The sequence below is a fragment of the Apium graveolens genome, chromosome 3, assembly GCF_009905375.1.
Source record: "Apium graveolens cultivar Ventura chromosome 3, ASM990537v1, whole genome shotgun sequence".
Lineage (NCBI taxonomy): Eukaryota > Viridiplantae > Streptophyta > Magnoliopsida > Apiales > Apiaceae > Apium > Apium graveolens.
In genome coordinates, this window is record NC_133649.1 from 79,033,198 (window position 1) to 79,058,953 (window position 25,756).

Sequence of the window (25,756 nt, forward strand, 5' to 3'; positions counted from 1 at the left end):
TTCAATGTTTGACTCTAAAACTAATGTATATACCTACCGCATCATTTAATGAAATCACTAGGGGTATACATGGAAACAGGGTATATAATTCAATTTTTCTTAATATGTGTGTTTTTTGCAAGTGTGACAAGTAAAAAGGGACCGAGGGAGTAGTTTATACCCTTACGATGGGCGGATAGTTTTTAATATTATTCATTTTTTAATATATAGTATTTTTATTAGTAAAAAAATAAATTATACAGAATCAAAAAATATAATTATATATGTTCAATTTTTATCTATGATCCTTTCCTTGTATCTTAAAAATGGATAATATAGAGTTTAATTATAATATGTATCTGAACCTTAAACTTTTGGTAATAATTTAGATAATATAATAACATAAGTGTTTAAATATAATATGTTGTTGAGGGGATTCGGACCCTGAACTTCAGGTAGTAGCTTACATTTTAAAAGAAAGAATTAGTTTAGTATTACATCGAACAACTCTTATTTATTTATTTTAATGTCTTACGGCTTTTATTTATTGTACCAAACAATTAACATGCAATCAACAATGAGAGAGTGTTATGCTTATAATAGTACTAGTCGATAACATATGCGATGCACCGATTAATTTTAATATTTGATAATTTATTATTAATATAATATTTACATTTTGAATTGAAAGTTCGTGTTTAATTTGTAATCGTGTGATGATAATATTTTTTTTATTTAATCTTGGTATGTTTGCTTTATATTGCGAATTATTTTCTGATGTCAATTTTATTTTTATATAATTTTGACTTTTGAAATCTCTAGACTTATGCCCTTTTAATTTATTTTCCTATTTGTTTATAATTATTTTGATTGTTTGAATAAATTTGGAGGATATATTTCAAATAAATAAACATATTCCATTTTTTTGGAAGGTGCTAATTTTTTTTTTATTTTTGGAATGTGTAAAATAACCGACCAAACGAAACCATATTTCTCTTATAATAGTATACTAGCATATAACCCATGCACGGACTAATTATAACATTTGTAATTTTATTATTTTAATATTCTATAAAAATAAATTATGAAAAAATAGTTATATATTATTGTGATTAATGAAGTTAAAATATTTATGTACTATTTTGTATGTATTATATTATTAAAGGATTTAATACTTAGATAGTTAAAATTTTTAAAAATTCCTCTCACTGTAGCTTATAGGTCGCTTCACGAACTAATTATAACATTTGTGATTTTATTATTTTTATATTCTATAAAAAATAATTATAAAAATAATAATGAAATATTATTGAGATTAATGAAATTAAAATATTTGCGTACTATTTTGTATGTATTATATTATTGAAAAATTTAAGATTTAGTTAGTTAAAATCTTAAAAAGTTTTCATACTACGGCCTATGGGGTCGCTTTGCTGCGCGGGTGCAGAGCGTATAAGAAAGTGGGAGTCATGAATAGTAGCTGTTTACGCGTATGATTTGGTATCGTTTTTTTTATTAACAATTCATTTTTGTATTTCCATGAGAAGCTCAATCCCGGGATTCCATTCCAAATTATGCATTTACTGACCGAACTATCTTTCTTGATTCGCGGGAGAGAATGAAAAGATTAAACTGTGTGATGCACGGATTGATTATAACATTTGTAATTTTATTGTTTTATATAAATAAATTATAAAAAATAATAATTATATATTATTAAGACTAATGAAGTTAAAATATTTACATATTATTTTGTATATATCATATTATTGAAGGATTCAAAATTTATATAATTAAAATCTTAAAATGTCGTCCTACAGTATAGGCCGCTTAGATGCGCGGGTACAGAGCCTATAGGAAAGTGGAGTCTTGAATAGGAGAGGAATATGTGGATGACTTGGTATTTTTTAAAAACAATGTGTTAAATTTTTCTTGGTTTATTATTTATTTTGTTATATTATAATTTGAATTACCCAAATTAATTTTGAAAGTATTTGATTCCCTATAAAAGAGATGATAAAGAAGTTGGGTGCAATCAGAAATTAAGTTTAATAATAATTCATAGAATTTATAATTATATTAGATACTGATACAATACTGAAAGATAACTAGCCAGAACTCTATGTGACAGAGTTGAAACTAGATGATAAATTCTTAGGGGAATAACCACAAAGAAAAGCAGTCTCGTTAAGAATAATCTGATATGAATGAGATTACAGAGAATGACTGAATAGAGAAAATAGAAATATTTTACACAAGATAATCATAATGGTTGTTTTTCCTCTGGCCCTCCTGTGCTACTTATACTGTCTTATATATGAAAACTTATATGAAATGACAGATGAAATGAAATGTAAATGTAGAGTCCCCAGCTAAGGAATGTTGACAGTGGTCCCACCCGAGCTCTGTTGTATAACCACCTTGACACCTTGAGGGATATCCCCATCAACCTTTTTGTCCTCATTAGCCTCCTCAATCCTTCCCATTTTTTGTGCCTTCTCTTCAACTGTCACAACCGTTTTGTCAACTACCTTTTTGGCTTTATTTGTTTTTTCCTGAGCTGTGAATGTATCAATACTCCCCTCATCAAAAGATCCTTGACCCTAAGGATCAAAAGTTGGATATTTCATCATGATTCCTCTAGCCTCTTCCCAAGTTGCCTCTTCTTCCGACAATTGGTTCCATTGAATAAGCCATTGAACACTTGCAGCATTGTTCTTTTTGACGGTCCTGATTTCCAAGACCTTGAAAGGGATCTTAGTAACTGTTGCACTAGTATTATCGCAGTCATCAGGAAGTGAATGATCCTTGTTTGCAGGAGGTGAACCAAAATGTTTCTTTAGCAAGGAAATATGAAAAGTAAGGTGAATTTTGGCAGATACATGCAATTGTAGAGTGTAAGCCACATTGCCAATCTTCTTGATGATTAAGTAGGGACCAAAGTATTTTGATGCTAACTTTTTGTTACATCGTGCAACAGCTGAAGTTTGTCTATATGGGTGCAATTTGAGATACACCCACTCTCCCACTTCAAATTGTCGTTAACTTCTTTTGGTATCAGCAGCCAGCTTCATTATATTCTGTGCTTTACACAAGTTTTGCTTCAATATGCTGATAGTCTGCTCTCTCATTTGTAGACTTTTGTCCACTGCATCTATGAGGCTAGAGCCAGAAATATAAGGACTGTGAGTAGGTGGAGCTTGACCATACATCACTTCATAGGGAGTCATTTTGGTAGCGGAATGAAAATTGGTGTTGTACCAAAATTCAGCCAAGGGTAACCATATCGACCAGTCTTTGGGCAGTGTATGGCACATCCACCGTAAGTATCCCTCCAAACATCTATTAAGCACCTCGGATTGCCCATCAGTCTGCGGGTGATATGCAGTAGACAGTTTGAGAGTGACCCCCAACAGCTTCATAAATTCTTTCCAGAAAGCACTTGTGAAAACTTTATCTCTATCCGAAATAATGGACTTGGGTGAGCCATGCAGTTTATATATGTTATCTAGATAACTCTGGGCTACTTTAAGAGCAGTGAATGGATGAATAAGAGCTATAAAATGGGCAAACTTACTCAGCCTATCCACAACTACCATTATAACATCCTTTCCTCCAGACTTAGGCAAACCTTCCACAAAATCCATTGTTATCTCCTCCCAAACACAATCAGGGATAGGAAGGGGCTGTAATAACCCGGGTGATGCACTATTATCATATTTACATCTTTGACACACCTGACAATTCTTAATATAATCTACAACAGACTGTCTCATGCATGACCAATAAAATAAAGTCTGAATTCTCTTAAGGGTGGCAAAGATACCTGAAAATCCGCCTTGAGATGAATTATGCATCCATTGCAGAATGGTTTGCTTGATAGCAGTATTACTTCCAATCACCAACTTCCCTTTTCTCATTAGTTTGTGTTGATCCCACGTATAGTGAGGGTGTGATGTTGGATTCTGCTACACTTCTGTAATGATCTTCTTCAAATGGATATTTATCTTTCAATGATTTTGAATGTCAATCATTAGCTGAGATTGTATTGAGGAAACAACCATGGTAAGCAGCTGCAGTACATGTACTCTAGAGAGAGCATCAACGGCTCTGTTGTCTGTGCCACTCTTGTATTCCACAGTAAAGTCAAAGCCAGCTAATTTTAGAAAGCCATTTTTGCTGGAAGGGAGTTGTTAACTTATGCTCCAGTAAGAACTTGAGACTCTTTTGATCAGTCCTGATTATAAAAGGAAGCATCATCAAGTAATATTGCCATTTGGTGACTGCAAAAACTATAGCCAAGAGTTCTCTCTCATAAGCTGAAAGAAGGGCATTTTTCTCTAAAAAGGCCTAGCTGATGTATGCTATGGGGTGACCTTCTTGCATAAGAACAACCCCCATGCCTTTTCCAGAAGTATCTGTCTCAATAATGAAGGGCTTCTCAAAGTTGGGAAGGGCCAGCACTGGTGGGGAAGTCATGGTATCTTTTAAGAGCTGAAATGCGGATTGAGCTTCTGTATTTCAACTAAAAGCATCTTTCCTAAGCAATAATGTGAGTGGCCTGCATATATTACCATAATTCTTGATAAATCTGCGGTAGTAACCTGTTAAACCCAATAAGCCCCTCAACTGCTTGAGAGTGGTAGGTGCAGGCCATTCCAGAATGAATGCAATTTTATCTCTTTCAGTATGAACCCCTTCTGCAGAAATTACATGTCCTAAGTAGTGGATTTCAGAGACTCCAAAGAAACACTTTTTCTGATTGGCATGTAAGGAATTTTCTTGCATAATCTGTAAGACTAGCTGCAAATGTGTTAAATGCTCAGCCCATGAAGAACTGTAAATAAGAATATCATCAAAGAACACTAGAACCCATTTTCTCAATAAAGGCTTAAAAACATGGTTCATCAAAGATTGAAAGGTAGAGGGAGCATTGGTCAGCCCAAATGGCATGACCAGGTATTCAAAATGGCCAAAGTGGGTTTTAAAGGCAGTTTTGTGAATGTCTTGAGGGTGGACTCTAATCTGGTGATATCCTGATTTCAAATCAATTTTAGAGAAGAACTTAGTCCCATATAACTCATCAAGTAACTCATCTATGATAGGTATAGGAAACTTGTCTGTCACCGTTGCCTTGTTCAAGTTTCTATAATCCATAAACATCCACCATCTCCCATCTTTCTTCTTGACTAACACAATTGGTGCAGCAAAAGGGCTAGTGATGTGCCTTATAATGCCTTGATATAGCATCTCCTGAATCATTTCTTCTATTATGATTTTCTGAACAGTAGGGTACCTGTAAGGCCTCTGGTTGATGGCATCCGTTCCCTCTTTTAAAGGAATCTTATGATCAAAGTTCTCCCTTACTGGATGTAATGTCTTTGATTCTGTAAACACAGTGGGATACTGATCCATAATAGCAGTTAAGGTCTTATCGGTTTGAGGAGTAGTGCCTTCCACTGATGCCAACTGAGGTGTATTGCCTACCTCCACAGGGATAAGTTGTATCATGGATAATTCCCCAGAAGCTTGCATTAGTTTGTCAAACTTTTGAGATTGTATGTTCTTCAGTTTTTTTCTAGAAATTCTCCTCAAGTTTACCTTCTCTCCCTTGTAGGTAAATTGCATTGTAAGATTAGCAAAGTCCCATAAAACTGGTCCCAGTTGGGTAAACCAATGAATTCCAAGTACCATATCACTGCCGCTGAGGGGAATTAACAATACATCTGCCTGAAATAGTACCCCTTGAAGCTTCCAAGGAAAATTCTTGATGATCTTGTCACAATGCAACTGTCCTCCATCTGCAATTCTTACTGCCATTGGAGGTATATTCTCCACCTTACAGTCCAGTTTGTGAGCCAGAGAAATATCAATAAAATTATGGGTGCTTCCACTGTCTAACAAGATATGGATGTTTTTCTTCCCATGGTGCCCAGTAACCATCATTGTCTGATAAACAGTGACCCCTTCAATTGCTACTAAGGAAATTTGAGCACATTGATGCTCATGTATATCTTGTGCTGCATTAACATCTTGTTCTGTCTCCAAAAGTTCTTCTTCATCCTCGACTTCTATATGAAAAAACTGGGGCTTCTTGCCTTTACACTTATGCCCTGGCACATATTGTTTATCACACAAAAAATATATGTTTTTAGCTCGTTTCTCACTCAGTTCCGTAGGGGTCAGGGTTCTTCGGTTAATAGCTGGTTTGGGTATGGCATTGAGTTTAACAGGGTTTGAGTTTACTGGATTAGTGGTGTAAGGTTTAGAGTTGGAGGCAGTATAGGTGGAGAAGGGTTTTGGGGTGGCAGGTGTTGGCAATAGTGGTGATTTAGGGTTAGTTTTGGATTTCTTTGCCTTTGACGCTGCTTCCTGAAGCTTAGCAAGACAAAGAGCCTGCTGTATAGACTTAGGAGAGAACATTCTCACCGATAATTGCACATCATCTTCCAACCCACCTAGATAGCAGTTAAGTAGGTAATCTTCAGGTAGAGTCAACCTACTAGTAAGAGTATCAAACTCATCATGGTAATCCTGGACAATACCAGTTTTCCTGAGTGCTTTTAAATCAGCCATCGGGTCATCATATAAGTCACCAAACCTAACAGTAATGTCAGTTGTATACTGGCTCCAAGTAGGCATAACATTGTTGCATCTTTGCATATAAGTCTGGTGCCATAGAAGGGTTTTTCCTTCTAAATGAATAACTGCCAGCCTCACTTTTTGGTGATCGGGGATATTATCAATTTGAAAAAATTGGTTACATTTATACAACCAAGACCTGAGTTCATTTCCATCAAACTTTGGGAATTCCACCTTAGTCATTCTAACAGAAAAAGAAGATATCTAGCCTGGTGCTCAGTGTGGGGAGATTCCCTATCTAAGGGTGGGGATGTAGTATGGGCGGAGTCTTTATTCTCAGAGGCTACTAATTTAGCAACTTGCACAGATAAACCCAACAACAAATCATTGAGCTCAGAGATGGATTTAGCATTCTATTCTATATTCAGATTATTATTATTGCAGGTTTGTACTAAACGTTGATTTTGAGCTTCGAAGAGAGTCCTTAGACTTACCTCCATACGACCCAAATCTGACACTTCTCCTCCTTCATCGTCAGATGTTCCAGATCTGGTGTTCCGGCCTTGACCCATAACTCCAAGGTTCGATTAGCTCTGATACCAGTGATATAATACTGAAAGATAACTAGCCAGAACTCTATATGACAGAGTTGAAACTAGATGATAAATTCTTAGGGGAATAGCCACAAAGAAAAACAGTCCCGTTAAGAATAATCTGATATAAATGAGATTACAGAGAATGACTGAATAGAGAAAATATAAATATTTTACACAAGATAATCATAATGGTTGTTTTTCCCCTGGCCCTCCTGTGCTACTTATATTGTCTTATACATGAAAACTCATATGAAATGACAGATGAAATGAAATGTAAATGTAGAGTCCCCAGCTAAGGAATGTTGACAGTGGATCCACCCGAGCTCTGTTGTGTAACCACCTTGACACGTGGAGGGATATCCCCATCAACCTTTTTGTCCTCATTAGCCTCCTCAATCCTTCCCATTTTTTGTGCCTCCTCTTCAACTGTCACAACCGTTTTGTCAACTACGTTTTAGGCTTTATTTGTTTTTTCCTGAGCTGTTAATGTATCAGATACATGATTTAATTTTTTTTAATAAAATTATATTTGTTTAAACTTTATTTTAGAAAGTGTTGGCATACTTTTTAGAAAAGTATTAATCACCCCGTAGCGTAAGCGAAATATGATAATATTAAGGTACAGATAGATAATAGTATAGTGTAGTATAGATAGATATAAGTATAGTATAATAGATGTGAACCCTGCATCGCGTTTTTTGTTTTTTTACTATATTTTTGTTTATGTAGAGAAATATCTTGTGAGATTAGATACTGGATCAAGATTATGTCATTTAAAGGTTTGAGCATATAGTTTCCTTTGATTTCTGTTGGCCATGATAATAGTATAGTGTAGTATAGATAGATATAAGTATAGTATAATAGATGTGAACCCTGCATCGCGTTTTTTGTTTTTTTACTATATTTTTGTTTATGTAGAGAAATATCTTGTGAGATTAGATACTGGATCAAGATTATGTCATTTAAAGGTTTGAGCATATAGTTTCCTTTGATTTCTGTTGGCCATGATAATAGTATAGTGTAGTATAGATAGATATAAGTATAGTATAATAGATGTGAACCCTGCATCGCGTTTTTTGTTTTTTTACTATATTTTTGTTTATGTAGAGAAATATCTTGTGAGATTAGATACTGGATCAAGATTATGTCATTTAAAGGTTTGAGCATATAGTTTCCTTTGATTTCTGTTGGCCATGATAATAGTATAGTGTAGTATAGATAGATATAAGTATAGTATAATAGATGTGAACCCTGCATCGCGTTTTTTGTTTTTTTACTATATTTTTGTTTATGTAGAGAAATATCTTGTGAGATTAGATACTGGATCAAGATTATGTCATTTAAAGGTTTAAGCATATAGTTTCCTTTGATTTCTGTTGGCCATGATAATAGTATAGTGTAGTATAGATAGATATAAGTATAGTATAATAGATGTGAACCCTGCATCGCGTTTTTTGTTTTTTTACTATATTTTTGTTTATGTAGAGAAATATCTTGTGAGATTAGATACTGGATCAAGATTATGTCATTTAAAGGTTTGAGCATATAGTTTCCTTTGATTTCTGTTGGCCATGATAATAGTATAATGTAGTATAGATAGATATAAGTATAGTATAATAGATGTGAACCCTGCATCGCGTTTTTTGTTTTTTTACTATATTTTTGTTTATGTAGAGAAATATCTTGTGAGATTAGATACTGGATCAAGATTATGTCATTTAAAGGTTTGAGCATATAGTTTCCTTTGATTTCTGTTGGCCATCTTTTCTCAACTATATTCTTCTGGATCACTTCTAGGTGCTTGATGACAAACTGCCAGAAGTTCTTGATTTCTCTAAAGATCTTGACAGCTTGACATCTTTAGCAAAGGTTTGAATTTACGAGCGACTTCTAAGACTAAGTTACGGGTAACATTGACAATATTTTGATTTGACATTCAATTTCCTACAGATACAAGTAAAAATTTTGGCGGAGGAATTGCAAGCTATCTGCAAAGGTTTGGAGAAGGTAGTCCAGGAATTGTCCTTGTCTGAAAGTGACGGACCCGTGTCGGAAAAATTTCAAAAGGTAATTTATGCACACCACCCGTGATATGCTTTCATTACCTGAATGAGATGGTCTTGTTTTTTTTTCCCAGTTTTCGCAATAAGAATGTAATAGAACTTCGATAAATGAATATTCAATCAATGAATTACCTCGTAGAATGCTCTGGTCACTCATAAAAGGCATTGTGTATTTTTTAAAGCGATAATAAATAAAAGTTCTCCTCTCCCAAGGGTATTTATCTATTGAGGTTTTAAATATATAAAATATTAAAAAACTAATATCCATCATATTTGTCAAGATCGGGTACTTCAAAATAATTATTGATTAATTTTAGATTGAAGAGTCAGATTCCATCCATGCTAGGCAACTTAATGTTAGTCTTTGTTTTAGTTTTAATTTCCATGTGTTAGATATCGTCATTCAAATGGTTCAGAATTAGAATTAGAAAGCAGAAGATTGGTAAATATAGTAAAAAGTTATCACCTCCACCATCTTCCATCCTGATATAAGCAATTAAGCATAAAAATGGAATATGGAAGTAATAATCATGTTAAAAAAGAAGATAATAAGTAGTGCTTTTGATGACATGGTGTCCCTGACTCGGGCAATTCTAACTCTAAACTATTCATTTTAAGTAGTCATAATGGTATGCCGTGATCCAATTCTTATTCTTTGCTGCAGTAAAATGACACTACTTAAATCCTCTCTAGCATAAACCAAACCAAACATACTAAGTATGAACCCGCTTAGAGCGGGTTCTGAGTAGGGTAAGATTTACGCAAAACATGCCCTCATTCCGAAAAATAGGGAGGCTGTTTCCGTGAAGACCCCCGGCTTTAGTGCAAGACGAGAAATGTGTAAATATGCGTTATCTGAGCCCATAACTTTCTTCACATGGGATTTACCATGAACGATCAGGACCTACTATTAACTATCGTCGAATATCTTCTTCACAAAAATGAACGATTGAGGGAAAAAAATGGTGTAACTAACATGTAACAAAATATAATAACATACAAGGAACTAAAGAGAAAAAGGTATAATACATACGACGATCGTCGATGATCGTCCTTACCAAACCAGATCTGATGATAATGACATATGTCCTTATGATATTCTCCGATGAGAATATTGAACCCTTCTTTCATCCTCATTAATGCCTTTGTTGCCTTTTGAACAAATTTTTATGGGGTTTACCAACATATAGATATTAACATAGAGATAATTGACACGTATTTCTCTCTTGCGGCCACAACTACTCAAATCTTGAATGAAATATCTGAAACTGTCTTGGACCAAAAATTGATGGGATGATAATAACCGCAGTGCTTCCTTGTCGCGATAAACAGAGAAAAGTAGAGCTTTTTAATGTTGGAGAGTTGAATGCGATTGCTTTATATACAACAAAGAAAGCTTTTGTGGGTTCGTGTAGTGGAAACCGAAGAACAAGTTTGTTTCTACGGGAGTGTAACAGTGATTGCCTTGAATAATAATTCTGAACAAAGGTTAGAAAAGTTGTTGTCCCAGTAACCGCCCCAGGGGAACGATTATTGTTACAACTAATTAAATCCTTTCTAGCATGTGGCCGCTTATAAAAGGCATTATTGTTAATGGATAAGATTTCTAGTCTAAGTTGACCTAACCTAACCGCTCTGTAATTTATACACCCTCTTTGGGATAAAGGGGTAGACATATATTATAGAAAAGACAAAAAACATTTTATGATTTTGGTTTCTCATTACAAACTGCACAAACTCAAAATTCATATTTAGGATTTCTGGAATCTTAAAACTAATAAGCTGGATTGTTGAAACTATAATGGATCTCAAAGTCAGTTTAAGGTGCCATACTTGAAATTCTTGTTCAAATCTACATTTTCTTGTTCATTGCCTAACCTTGTCGGTTCTCTAATTTATCTGTCAATGCTACTCAGGTTTCAAGGGAGTTCCTTTGCTCTAACATTTTTTAAAAGTCAGCTTGAGGGTCCCCTTTTATGTCTATCATAATTTGTTTTTGTTCCGAACCTACTATTTCTAACACTTATATTTATTTTAAGGGAAGAAACATAGATGCATCAATTCTTTACTTTGGAGAAGATGCAGCTCGTTGTACATTTGAGCAAGGTATCTAATGCTACATGAGTGATTAGCTCGTTGTGTGATGTCAATAATTTTCATTTAAGTTGCTATGTATATATGGTGTTTGTAGCTCAACTGCTCAAGTCATCTTTTACATTTACATATAACATCTGAAATTAAAACATTTGATAAAAAAAGTCAATGATGAAGACAAACAGCAGTTGGGTAGGATATCCCACCGGTGGTGCTGTTTAAGAATAACAGTAGTATTGTTTGCATTAATTCTTTACTTTGGAGAAGATGCAATTTGTTGTACATTTGAGCAAGGTAGCGAATAGCTCGTTGTGAGAGGTCAATAATTTTCATTTCAGTTTCCATATATATTATATATAAGTATGGTGTTTGCTGCTCAACTGCTTAGGTCATCTGTTAAATGTACATATAACATGAAATTAGAAATTTCGATAAAATAGTCAATGAAGAAGACAAACAGCAGTTGGCTGGGATATCCCATCCTTAGTGCTGTTTGAAAATAACAATAGTAGTGTTTGTAGAATTAGTCAGATGGTTTGTTTTGCATCAGTTCTATGCTTGATTAAGCTAAAATCCTTTCGCTAAACCCATATTATTGTTTTGCATTAATTAGAACACTGCTCTGCATCATACTTCAAACTTCCAGATGCTATGCGTATGATGCTCTACTGGAAAATGTCTCCCTCTACTAAAGAAGATATGTTCTGTAATTGTGATGATAGAACCATAAAGTAATTTAATTGTCACCCTTGATTCTAGGATAAAGACCCACCAGAATTTAATATCTCTGCAAATTACATTTATATTAGAGATGATCATTAGAATGTCTGCATTATTGTTGTCCGCGTGCATATTCTCCAAAATTTAAACCTCTAATTTTATTTTACTAATGACCTTTGTTGTAGTCGTTTTAACTTTACTTGACTTTGTGAGGATGTTCAATAAAGGTCACGAGGAAAACTGTAAGCAACAGGAGTTGGACAAGAAAAAGGCAGAGAAGGAAGCAACAAGCAAACAAACAAAGACAAATATTTCACATAAGGGTGCTGAAACCAGTATTGTCAAATAATTTTTGTCATGATTTAGCTTTAGACAATTACTTTTCCATGATAAGCAGTTTAAATTTACTGCACGGCGGAAAAAAAATCCCCCTTCGGTTGCTAAAAGCAGGACCTTGGATGGAGTTCAGGAGCGGAGAGGATTTTGATGGAATGATGGCAAATAGGAGACAGTGTGTAACTTTTAAAATTTTGAAGTGGACTTGTTACTCAACATGATGTTTCAGATTGTGCTCGCAGTTTTGTGATTAGGGTATGCTGCCTTCGGCTATCTGATGTTCTATAATTGATATGCTTATAATGTTCAAAGTTTTGAGATATTGAGTTTTTCTTTAGCATTTTCAATGTGTGCGCTAAATGCCTGATTGATCTGCTATAGTAGATACGAGGGCTTTCCTCAGTCTAGGCAACTTAAAGATATTACTGACAAGTTTTTAATGTAAACCATATACTGACTTAAAATCCTTTTATTTTAGTTATCTAATAACTCTATTTTTTTCTTTTTCTTTGCTCAAGTAATATCTTTATTACTAGCGTCTGGTATCATGTAATGGAGCATGGTTGCTAAGAGGGGTCGCGGAACATGGTCCCTGTGGAGGATGACACGTGTTAGGGGAAGGGATAGACGGTGTAATTGGCTATATATCAAGTTATAAATGAATATGGGATCTTACATATTTTTCTCTTACTAACCCAGTGCTTTCTGCCTATCATTTGTGACCTTTTCTTTTCCACCTTTATAATTTATGTTGAGCAGATTAGATTTTAATGGAAATATGCAATATTCAATTGCATATCTTATATTGATCTTAATTCGTTGTATTTTTGTAGTGGAAGGTTTGTGGGTTGTGTGCTGGTCTATCAGCTAGGCCAGAGATTGGAGCCATCTGGAATCAAGCTCTTTATGTAAAAAGACCATGGTCAATCGGAAATTTTGCGCACTGGGTACTTCTCTTCTTTGTAATGCATGTTAAAAAGAAGATGAGTAAATTAACAATGCTCAAACTTGTAAATGATCTAGCATTCCTTTTAGTTATGTAATGCTGCTTGTTGCTTACCCACCTGGTCACTTGTTAATACTATAATCATAAAGCTTAGAAAACACAGGATGGAGGAGAAGATCTCTAAGTGTATCTACAGGAAAGAGTTTGTTACAAGTTGCAGAAGTAGTAAAAATGAGAATACCAAGCTAACCTATATAAATACAGAATGGCGGGAAAAACTGTTACTAGTTGCTTGACCTTTTAATCTACATTGACCTTTTAATCTAAATACAATTGTGTATGGTAAATTGTATCAAATAATCCCAACACCCCCCTCAAGTTGGAGGGTGAAGAAAGCAGACCCAACTTGGACAGAATAGAGCAATGCTGTAAATCATTTAAGCCTTTTGTGAAAACATCAGCGAGCTGGGTAGAAGTAGGAGTATAAGATAAAGATATTAAACCAGAGACCAGTTTTTCACGTACAAAATGACAATCGACATCAATATGCTTTGTTTGTTCATGATCAACAGGGTTCCTGGCAACGTAAATTGCTACATGATTATCACATTTAACAGGAATAGGTATGATATCTGGTACTTCAAATTCAGATAACAATCTTGATAACCATGCTAATTCTGCTGTAATTCTGAGAAGAGAACGATATTCAGCCTCTGCTTAAGACAAAGAGACGGTGTGTTGTTTTTTTGATTTTCAAGAAATAACACTACCGCCTATAAGAATGACAAAACCGCTAACTAATTTAAGAGTATGGGGACAAGAAGCCCAATCAGCATCACAATAACCTTCTATAGAAAAGGAAGGGGAGTTGCTGAAGAACAATCCGTGAGATGGATCATTGTTAAGATACATGAGCACATGTAACGAAGCATCCCAGTGAGGTTGTCTGGGATCAGACATGAATTGACTTAAAATGTTGGATACAGAATGATAAGTCAGGCCTTGTATGAGTTAAAAAGTTAAGCTTGCCTATCAGCTGTCTTTATAGAGAAGAATCATCTATAGGGAGACCTATACCATGTTGAAACTTTACATTAAGGTCTAAAGGACTGACAACAGTAGTAGAAGTGGGAGAGTCAAACTCTTTGAGCAAGTCCAGAGCAAATTTTCTTTGTGAAAGGATAATACCCTCAGGAACATGATTAAATTCGATCCCTAAAAAGTAATGAAGCTTGCCCAGATATTTGATCTTAAAGAGTGGAATCAAGGAAGGCCTTGATATTATTAATCTCAGCTATATCATGATATCATCTACATAGACTGCTAAGAAAGCAACAGAAGTACCAGTCTTCTTGTAAAACAATGAATAATCATTTTTAGATGTCTTGTAACCCCTGGAAATAAGAGAATCATGCAATTTAGAGTGCCACTGTCTTGATGCTTGAAGAAGTTCATATAAAGACTTTAGTAGCTTACAGACAAGATTCAAATCTGAAACGAGAAGACCAGGATGGAGCTTCATGTACACATCTTCATGTAAGTCTCCATGTAAAAAAGCGTTATTAACATCTAATTGGGACATATGCCAACCCTTTTTCACAGCCACAACCAAGAGTCCTAATTGTTGTCATTTTAACAACGGGTGAAAATGTTTCATTGAAATCTATGTCTTGTTTTTGAGTGAATCCTTTAACAACTAAACGAGCTTTATATCTTTTAATAGATCCGTCAGCATGATATTCAACTTTAAAAATTCACTTACAGGATATCGGTATCTTTCTAGATGGAAGAGAAACAAGTTCTCATGTTTTTTTTGCCTCAAGGGCAGAAAACTCTACTGCAATAGCTTGTCTCCACTCAAGATACTGAATTTCTTTTTCATAAGAAACCGGTTCAGTAATAGGAGGTGGTGAAGAGATATTTATAGTATTACAGCAAATACTTGAAGGAGGATCTTGTGTCAAATTATTATGACAGAAGTTGGATAGTGTACAAGCACAAACAGTGGAATTACATTGTGAGGAAGAATAAGTATGCAAATAATCTTGAAGATAGGTAGGGAGTTTAGTAGGTCTTGTTGATTTTCTGGGAACATTGATAGAAGGGATGTGGGAAGAATGTTTAGGAGAAATAGTAGGTGTGTGTGGAGAATTATCAAGAGTAATAGAATTGGGGACTGATGCATCTGAAAAATCAGGAACACATAATGGAATGAATTGTCCAGAAGATGTGCGAACATATGGGAATATATTTTCATGAAAGGTGGCATCCCTGGAGATTTGAATGGTTTTGGTTTCCAAATTAAGAAACTTGTATGCTTTCTTGCCATAAGGATAACCAAGAAAGATGCTAGGAGATGCCCTGGCAGAGAATTTAGGTCTATTGGAAGATGGTGTAGATATGTAACTAAGGCATCCAAATGCTCTCAGGTGATGATATGTTAGTTTATGACCAAAAAGGATTTCATGAGGAGAAACACCATGATGTAATTTGGTGAGAAATCTATTAATTAAGTGGAAGTAAGGATGCATTCTCCCCAATAATGGACAAGAAGATTTGACTGAAATAGCAAAGCTCTAGCAGTTTATAGTAAATGTTTGTGTTTTCTCTCCACAACAGAATGCAATCTTCCCAATACTGGGCATGATGATTTGACCGAAATAGCAAAGCTCTGGCAGTTTCTAGTAAATATTTGTGTTTTCTCTCCACAACACCATTCTGTTGTGGAGTATAAGCACAAAAAGTTTGGCGAATGATGCCTTTGGATAGAAAGAAAGCAATAGCTGCATTACTGAGTCCTAGTTCTAGGGAATTGTCAGTTCTGACAGTCTTAACAGTAGTGGAAAATTGTGTTTTTACCATGGCAATGAAATATTTAAAGAAGTCAAAAACACTACTTTTACAACCCATCAAGTGGGTCCAAGAAGTCCTAGAGTAATCATCTACAATAGTGAGAATGTATTTGTATTTATTATATGTTTCGACAGGGTAAGGACCCTATATGTCAACATCAATAAGATCAAAACAATTGCTTGTATGAATGGTGATATGGGAAAATGGAAGTTTGAGTTTTCTTGCCTTAGCACAGATCGCACAAGAAAGAATGTCATTGTCAATAGCAGATTTTATTACACAAGGCAAGATCTTTCAATTTATACAAAGGTATATGACCCAGTCTAGAGTGCCAAGTAGAGATAAAAATATTACAAGAGAATTGAGTATTATTACAGTCAACAAAGTTGCGGTAGACAGAAGGAGCATGATAAGGAATTGAAGCACCATGAGTGAAGAGATAAAGGCCTCTGTGAAGTCTACCAAGAACCAGCGGCATCTTCAGAGAAGAGGCCTGCCAAAAACAAATTTCAGAGGAAAAACCAATGAAGCATTGTAACTGTTCAGTGAGTCTATGAACAGAAAATAGATTGAATTTGAAGTTTGGGACATAGAGAACATTGTGTAGAATAATGTTATCATTTAATGGAATAGTACCACTATGTGTGATTTTAACAATATCTCCATTAGGTAAAGAAATAGTGACAGGGCTGGATAATAAGTGCAACGAGGTAAAAATATATTCATGTGCATACATATGATCACTAACTCCCCTATCAATTATCCAAGTAATCCCAGTAGGAATAAAAAAACAAGCAGTATGAGTAGTGTTACCAACAAAATTTGCAGATGATGGTGTGGAAGAATCTGAAACTTGAGCTGACTTAAGTAGAGTAACCAATTGATAGCATAATTCTGGAGATAAACCAGTAAAAGGAGATTGAGTAGTAGAAGCTGTTAGAAAATTAGGATTTTAGAGCTTAATTTAATTATGTTCTTGATGTTAATCCTAAAATCTAATGATTGGAAATTGTTCAATGATATTTGAACTTAAATTTTCATGTATGGTTTTAAGAATTTTCTTAATGAAATCCATATGAAATGAGAGTTGAAAGTAGCTTGGAAAAGCTTGAAAAAATTTGAGAATGTTTGTCCCACATTGAAATAAATAAAGGAGGGTGTGTGCTTTATATGGTATTACCCACATGAGTAGTATACAACTACTAAGGTGTGTGATGGTCCATTGTGTTGTTGTGTGCTTCACGCGCGCCCCGCCACGCACCGCACCGGACCGGGTCGGGTCGAAGGGCGATTTGGGCGAATGTCTCGGCGTCTCGCGTACGCGAGGCGACCTGGGCGAGGATTTTATTTATTTGAGAATTATTTTAATTCGAATTTATTTATCGGTGATTGGATTATTGGGCTGGGTACTGAAATAGGCTAAGTCCTGCAAATAATCTGATCTGTAACAAGTTCTGAAATAAGAATCAGAACTTAAGAACTGATGAATAAAATCAGAACTTAACAAGTTCTGATATCAGAATCAGAACTTAAGAACTTAAGAACTGATGAATAAAATCAGAACTTAACAAGTTCTGATATCAGTACTGATGAGTCAAGTTCAGTTTTGATTTTTTCATTAATGAATTCAAAATCTGATCAGTTTTTATTTTTTTATTAATGGAGCAGTTTAATTCAGACATTAAGTGTGTGGACAGTTTCATTTTTCCTCTCCTATAAATAGAGGCTAAACTGAATGAATGATAACACACACTACATTCTCATCTCTTCTCTTCAACCTCTCTGCATTTCTCTCCCATAAGTCCTGAAGTGCTGATATTTTTCCGGTGACTGAGGTGCTGGTCGAAGTGGAGCTTTTGTTGCTGCTGTTAACATAAACTCCGAGCTGTTTTATCCTGGTGGAGATATTGCGCACATCCCAAACGCAGCAGGTAGGGGGCAATAATCTCTTCAAGAGCAGCCAGGACTTCGAGCAAGGCCTGGTGACTCAGCTGTGATCATTTTCTTGGCATTTTGTATCTGTAAACCTTTGTTTCAGTCACGGTTGAAAGCTATGGTTTCGGGTACATCTTACTTTCTCTCTTCGTTATTTCAGTTACTGATTTTGTTTACCTGCATGTTTTGTTTTGTTAACTGTGGTCTTGGCCTAAACTTGTTAAATTCTTTATACACTTGCCTCTTTGTTGCTATACTTGTTAGTGAGATATCCAACATTCTTGAAGAGATTATTAGTTATTTAGAATTTAACATAATGGTTAACGAAAGTGAGGTTATCGTTGGTGGTGGTAGCAGTTCGGGTGCAACTGCTGGGGCCATTGATTGGACCACCTATAGTTTCCCACAAGCTGTTGAACTAACCGGTTTACCGGAGAAATTCAATGGTGGCATTGGCTTTTCTCGCTGGCAGAAAAGGATGAAGTTGTGGTTGACTATAAAGGGTCTGTGGCCGGTTGTGGAATATGAGAAACCAGTAGTGGATCAAGAGAAGGCTGAAACAGTTAAGGCTTTTGCGAAGTGGGCTGAGAAGGATGGAGTGGCTAGAGCGGCCATTCTGGCGGCACTAACAAACACTTTGTTTGATGTCTATTCTTCTGATGCCTACTCTGCAAAACTCTTATGGGAGAAGCTGGACCAGACACATAATACTGACTCACAAGGTCTAGAAAAGTATTCTGTGGCAAGGTTCCTCGAGTTCAAGCTGGTGGACAATAAGTCCATGACTGAGCAGGTGCATGAGTTCGAGATGATAGTGCATGCTTTGAAGGAGTCTGGAATGAATCTCCCGGAGAAGTTCAAGGTGATGAGTGTGATTGAAAAACTCCCGAAGTCTTGGGAAGAGTTCTCTCTCTCCCTGAAAAGACAGAAAGGAGAGATCACCTGGACCAACCTTATGCTGGACATCTCGGTGCAAGAACAACACAAGTCCAAACAGGGACATGTGATGCCAACTGAACACGGCACCTCGAAGGTAAACATAGCAACTGTAGGACAAAAGAGGAAGGCTTTTGCTAAGAAAGCTAATAGTAATAAACCTAAGAATGACAAGGACAAGGCCAAGAAACCCAAGGCAAACAAACCATGCTGGTCTTGTGGGCAGGTTGGGCACTGGAGTAAGGACTGCCCTACGAAGAAAGCGAAGAAAACCGAGGTAGCGCAAGCGAATGTTGTGCTTGGAACCGCAAGTGGGCCTGTAGTGAACATGGTTGTTGGTGAGGCTACGGCTTCTGAAACCAACGTTGACCGGTATGTATCCTACAACCCTGTGATATTTTCTACCTATCTGTCAAATGAATGGTTGATAGATACTGGAGCTAATGTACATATTTGTGCTGATATTAGTTTATTTGTATCTTATCAACAGAGTCATAGCTTGACTGTGAAGATGGGGAATGCTAGTGCTGCTCAAGTACATGGAGTTGGAAACGTGGATCTGAAGTTCCCTTCAGGACGTATTCTATCTCTGACGAGAGTGCATCATGTTCCCGACATGCGTAGAAATATAATAAGTGGAAGCTGTTTAGTTTCTAGTGGTTTTGAAATTTCGTTCAAATGTAATAAAGTAGTTCTTATTCACACTGGTACATTCTTTGGCAAGGGTTACTTGTCAAATGGTTTATTTGTTATTAATGCGGATCCCGTTTTGGGAAGTTTGAATAATAATGTTATTCCTACTGTTAATTGTATTGAATCCTCAAATATATGGCATGCTAGACTAGGTCATTTGAACTTTGGTGCTCTTAAGAACATGATGAACTTAGAGTTGATTCCAAAATATACCATAGAAAAGAATTCTAAATGTCAAGTATGTGTGTCTGCTAAACAGATAAGGAAACCTTTTCATAACGTTGTTAGGGATTCAGACTTGTTGGATTTAGTACACACTGATATTTGTGAATTTGGTGGTGTGTTGACCAAGGACCAGTTTAGATACTTCATTACTTTTATAGATGATAGTAGTAGATATTGTTATGTTTATTTACTTAGACATAAGGATGAAGCACTTACTAAATTCATTATATATAAAACTGAAGTAGAAAAACAAACTAGTAAGCTACTTAAAAGATTGAGATCTGATAGAGGTGGTGAGTATACGAGTAATGCTTTTAATGAATTTTGTGCAAATAATGGTATAGTTCATGAAGTTACTCCACCATACACACCTGAGTCTAATGGGGTTGCTGAGCGAAAGAACAGAACATTTAAAGATATGATTAATAGTATGCTTATTAACTCTGGGTTGCCTAAATACATGTGGGGAGAGGCTCTAAATACGGCTTGCCATATTTTGAATAGAGTCCCTCTGAAACACATGGATAAAACACCCTTGGAGTTATGGAAAGGCAGGATGACTAGTCTTAAGTATCTTCGTGTGTGGGGGTGCCTTGCTAAGGTACTTGTACCTGAACACAAGAGAAAGAAACTAGGTCCAAAGACTGTTGACTGTATCTTTCTGGGCTATCTTGAAACCACTACAGCTATGAGATTTTTAGTGTTAAAATCTGACATAGATGGTATAGTGGCAAACACGATAGTTGAATTTCGAGATGCGACATTCTTTGAGGATGTCTACCCTATGAAGACTGGAATACCTGGAATACCTGAAACGACTTCTGAGGAAGATCTTACTCACACATCAAGTTCTATTCCTGATCATGTGGAAAAGATGACAAATGTGGGGGCGGAACCTAGTAGTAGCTCTATTCCTAAGGAATTAGAGGAACCAAGGAGGAGTAAGCGTGCAAAGGTAGTCAAGGATTTTGGAGGTGATTTCATCACTTACAATATCGAGGACGAACCTTTAACTTTCCGGCAAGCTATGGATTCTTCTGAGTCAAGGCACTGGAAGGGCGCTGTCAAGAGTGAAATTGACTCTATTGTTTCCAATGGAACATGGGAGTTGGTTGATCTCCCTCCTGGGTGTTCTACTATTGGGTGCAAATGGGTCTTTAAAAGGAAGTTGAATCCTGACGGCTCAATAGATAAGTACAAAGCTAGACTGGTAGCTAAGGGTTTTAAGCAAAAGGAAGGAATTGATTATTTTGATACATACTCTCCGGTTGCAAGAATGGTAACAATCCGAATGCTTATAGCATTGGCTTCAGTCCATGGTCTTATCATCCATCAGATGGATGTAAAGACGGCTTTTCTTCATGGTGAACTTGAAGAAGAGATTTATATGGATCAGCCTGATGGATTTGTTGCAACAGGCAATGAAAGGAAAGTATGTAAGTTGATCAAGTCCATCTATGGCTTGAAACAAGCTCCCAGAGATTGGCATAAAAAGTTTGATGAAACTATATTGCCTTTCAGTTATAAGATTAATGAAAGTGATAAGTGTGTCTACACTAAAGTTAAAGGTAATGAGTGTGTTATTTTGTGCCTATATGTGGATGACATTTTACTGTTTGGAACCAATATTGAGATTATTAACGAGACTAAAGAATTCTTGAAAAGGCATTTTGAAATGAAGGATATGGGTGAGGCAAGTGTGATTCTTGGAATCAAATTGATTCAGTCCACTGAAGGAATAACCTTGACTCAATCTCATTATATAGAGAAATCTATACTTGAGAAATATGGTTATTCACAGTGTAGAATCGCTAGTACACCTTATGATTCGAAAGTTGCCCTTGTCAAGAATACTTCAGGAGTGCCTGTTTCTCAGTTAAGGTATTCTCAGATTATTGGGAGCTTGCAGTATCTTGCTAACTGTACTAGACCAGATATTTCATATTCTGTGTCTAAATTGGCTAGATATACAAGTTGTCCAAACAGAACTCATTGGGATGCTCTTGATAGAGTACTTAGATATCTAAAAGGCACAATGTACCTTAGTTTACACTACAGGAGATTTCCTGGTGTGCTTGAAGGGTACAGTGATGCAAGTTGGATAGCTAAGAAGTCTGGTTCCAATGGAGTGACTGGATACGTGTTCACCTTGGCTGGTGGAGCAATATCCTGGAAGTCAAGCAGACAGACTATTGTTACTCGGTCTACTTTTGAGGCTGAGTTGTGTGCACTTGATGCCACAGGGACGGAGGCTGAATGGTTACACGGACTTTTGTCTGCAATACCTGTAGTAAGCAGACCGCTTCCTGCTATTGCTATTCACTGTGATAGTCGAACAACTATCGACAAGATTAGCAGTAAAAAGCATAATGCTAAAACTAAGAGACACATCCAAGTTAGACTCAAGTCTATAAGGGGTTTAGTGACTGATAGGATCATAGCTATAGAGTTCATAGGAACTCAGAATAATATAGCTGATCCTCTTACTAAAGGACTGGAACCTGCAGTGGTCCTTAAGTCAAGGTTGGGGATGGGACTGTCAACCCATCATAATTCATCAACAGTGGGAACCCAATACACATGAGAGGAGATCCCTCGAAGTGTATTCAATGGGTAATAACAAGCTGTAAGGATGAGTTGGTAGTACCTTTGCTACATAGATGATACTATAGTATCTGAGTCTATCCCCTGTAAACCTAGAAGGTACTGACACTGCCAGAAAAGCAAGAGTGGTAAAACTCTGAATGGGATCAAGTCATTTGACGAGATAGAGGCAGTATATCTCTGGAGATGCCCAGCTAAGCGAATGTAATTGTGTGGTCGCAATTAGAGGATTGGGTTAATCCTTGAAGCATTCGACGAACAGGATCGAGACATGACCATTAATGTCTCAAAGCCGTAGATTGGCACCATAACCTTTGACTTGTCGTCGTCTATGGAATATGGTTATACTAAACGGATTAAGATTCAAGGTGAAACATTCCATCTGAGTCCGATAGCCATTGAAGTAGAGGAATTAGGAGGGTTCAAACCTGGAAGGGTACCGACTCTGAAAAACAAGTCATGATGGGAAATTGATCACATTTCTGTATGGATTTGTGGGGGATTGTTAGAAAATTAGGATTTTAGAGCTTAATTTAATTATGTTCTTGATGTTAATCCTAAAATCTAATGATTGGAAATTGTTCAATGATATTTGAACTTAAATTTTCATGTATGGTTTTAAGAATTTTCTTAATGAAATCCATATGAAATGAGAGTTGAAAGTAGCTTGGAAAAGCTTGGAAAAATTTGAGAATGTTTGTCCCACATTGAAATAAATAAAGGAGGGTGTGTGCTTTATATGGTATTACCCACATGAGTAGTATACAACTACTAAGGTGTGTGATGGTCCATTGTGTTGTTGTGTGCTTCACGCGCACACACACACACGCGCGCCCCGCCCCGCCACGCACCGGACCGGACCGGGTCGGGTCGAAGGGCGATTTGGGCGAATGTCTCGGCGTCTCGCGTACGCGAGGCGACCTGGGCGAGGATTTTATTTATTTGAGAATTATTTTAATTCGAATTTATTTATCGGTGATTGGATTATTGGGCTGGGTACTGAAATAGGCTAAGTCCTGCAAATAATCTGATCTGTAACAAGTTCTGAAATAAGAATCAGAACTTAAGAACTGATGAATAAAATCAGAACTTAACAAGTTCTGATATCAGAATCAGAACTTAAGAACTGATGAATAAAATCAGAACTTAACAAGTTCTGTTAAGTTCTGATATCAGTACTGATGAGTCAAGTTCTGATTATAATGTGGGTGTTTAATGTGAAAAGCTGTTACAAATAATTTAAATTCAAAAGCTGTTCAGTTTTGATTTTTTCATTAATGAATTCAAAATCTGATCAGTTTTTATTTTTTTATTAATGGAGCAGTTTAATTCAGACATTAAGTGTGTGGACAGTTTCATTTTTCCTCTCCTATAAATAGAGGCTAAACTGAATGAATGATAACACACACTACATTCTCATCTCTTCTCTTCAACCTCTCTGCATTTCTCTCCCATAAGTCCTGAAGTGCTGATATTTTTCCGGTGACTGAGGTGCTGGTCGAAGTGGAGCTTTTGTTGCTGCTGTTAACATAAACTCCGAGCTGTTTTATCCTGGTGGAGATATTGCGCACATCCCAAACGCAGCAGGTAGGGGGCAATAATCTCTTCAAGAGCAGCCAGGACTTCGAGCAAGGCCTGGTGACTCAGCTGTGATCATTTTCTTGGCATTTTGTATCTGTAAACCTTTGTTTCAGTCACGGTTGAAAGCTATGGTTTCGGGTACATCTTACTTTCTCTCTTCGTTATTTCAGTTACTGATTTTGTTTACCTGCATGTTTTGTTTTGTTAACTGTGGTCTTGGCCTCAACTTGTTAAATTCTTTATACACTTGCCTCTTTGTTGCTATACTTGTTAGTGAGATATCCAACAGAAGCTAGTGAATTTGTGCCCTGATTGTGTGAATTTCCAACAGAAGATGTAGTGTAGTTCCCAATGTTGCTAGATCCTGCAGAATCAATCTGTGATGCATTCTGAGATGCAGAGTCAAAAGAAACTGAATTGGAAAACCTCTTGTTTTTAGTAAACTTGAAATCAGCAGGAAATCCATGAATTTTGTAACATTTATCAATTGTATGTCCTGAATCTTGTAGTAGTTACAGTAGAGATTCAGAACCAATTTTCTTAACAAAAGTTCCAGATGATTGAGTGGAAGACTGGAACCTTGAATTTGCGACCAAAGAAGCAGAGTCAGACATAAAATGACTTCCTGATGAATTTCTCTCTGAGATTCTTCTTGAAGAAGAATATCGTAAACCTGACTGATTGTTGGAAGCGGTGACCTCATTAGAATAGATCCTCTCATTGCAGCATAAGAATCATTAAGTCCCATAAGCAACTGTATCACCTTCTGATCTTGCTGAAACTGAATTAACTTCCGAGATGCACCACATGTGCAACCAGAGGTACACATAGGAACCAAGCACAATGAGTCAATATCATCCCAAAGCATTTTGAACCTTGTGAAATACTCAGCAATGTTACTGTTTTCTTGAGACAACTCATTCAGTTCCTTATGCAAACCAAACATTTGTGTACCATTAGACACACCATATCTTTCCTCTAGCTCCAACCAAATTTGATGAGCAGTTGTGGCGTATATAACACTACGACCAATAGTTTTGGAAAGAGCGCCAAGTAACTAGGAGATAACCATATCATTACACCTTGACCAGCTCTTGAAAGATGTAGAGCTTATATCTGGGTTAGGAAGTGAACCATCTACAAAACCTAATTTGTTTATGGCTGACAACACAATGGTGACAGAACGCTTCCAAATACTAAAACCAGTTCCATCGAAAGGTTCACTGACTAACTTCATACCAAGACTATCATAATTTTGTAGATAAAGATGATTATCTCGTTGTCGTGAAAAATTGTCAGTTTGTGTTTCATTATGTGTTTCATTATCATTACCACGAGAATTGGATGTAGACATACCGAATTAGTAATAGATATGCATGAACCAGATGACTGCACTTTAAGTGTTTGACAAAAGTCCTAAAAAGAAATTAAGAACTAAAACAGAGAATTGTCGATGTAATCTTGAAACGATGAAGATAATGAAGCTTATCGTAAACAAATAAACGAGAATATGAACTGTAATCGTAAGTATCAATGTGTATAGTGTTTTCGATTAGATATTATTTGCAGATGAAAATATCGAAAGTTTTATACGATTTCGGTTTATAACAAAA

The 25,756-nt window shown here is 36.1% G+C and overlaps 1 protein-coding gene, 1 long non-coding RNA gene and 1 pseudogene across 2 annotated transcripts; 1 reads left to right on the forward strand and 2 right to left on the reverse strand.

Moving 5' to 3' along the window:
* Positions 1-13,431, forward strand: part of LOC141714372 (formin-like protein 18) — a 59,773-nt pseudogene extending 46,342 nt beyond the window's left edge.
* A 926-nt stretch (positions 13,432-14,357) lies between these two features.
* LOC141712479 (uncharacterized) lies at positions 14,358-17,104 on the reverse strand. Its single transcript, XR_012571612.1, has 2 exons — positions 16,983-17,104; positions 14,358-16,662 (listed from the first exon to the last, which is right to left on the reverse strand). It is a non-coding gene; the product is annotated as an uncharacterized LOC141712479 (long non-coding RNA).
* A 7,551-nt stretch (positions 17,105-24,655) lies between these two features.
* Positions 24,656-25,497, reverse strand: LOC141714373 (uncharacterized). The gene is made up of 3 exons (XM_074517893.1): positions 25,285-25,497; positions 24,842-25,200; positions 24,656-24,722 (listed from the first exon to the last, which is right to left on the reverse strand). The coding sequence occupies exons 1-3, from the start codon at positions 25,495-25,497 to the stop codon at positions 24,656-24,658; spliced, it is 639 nt and encodes a 212-aa protein (XP_074373994.1).
* Positions 25,498-25,756: the final 259 nt, after the last annotated feature.

Bases quoted from the DNA above. Each gene is read 5' to 3' on its own strand.
- LOC141714373 (XM_074517893.1), bottom strand. From the start codon at position 25,497: ATGTCTACATCCAATTCTCGTGGTAATGATAATGAAACACATAATGAA. The intron at 25,201-25,284 runs GTAGATGGTTCA...GTTATCTCCTAG, and splicing joins CCATAAACAAATTAGGTTTT to TTACTTGGCGCTCTTTCCAA. The intron at 24,723-24,841 runs GTCACCGCTTCC...CGCAAATTCAAG, and splicing joins AGAGGATCTATTCTAATGAG to GTTCCAGTCTTCCACTCAAT.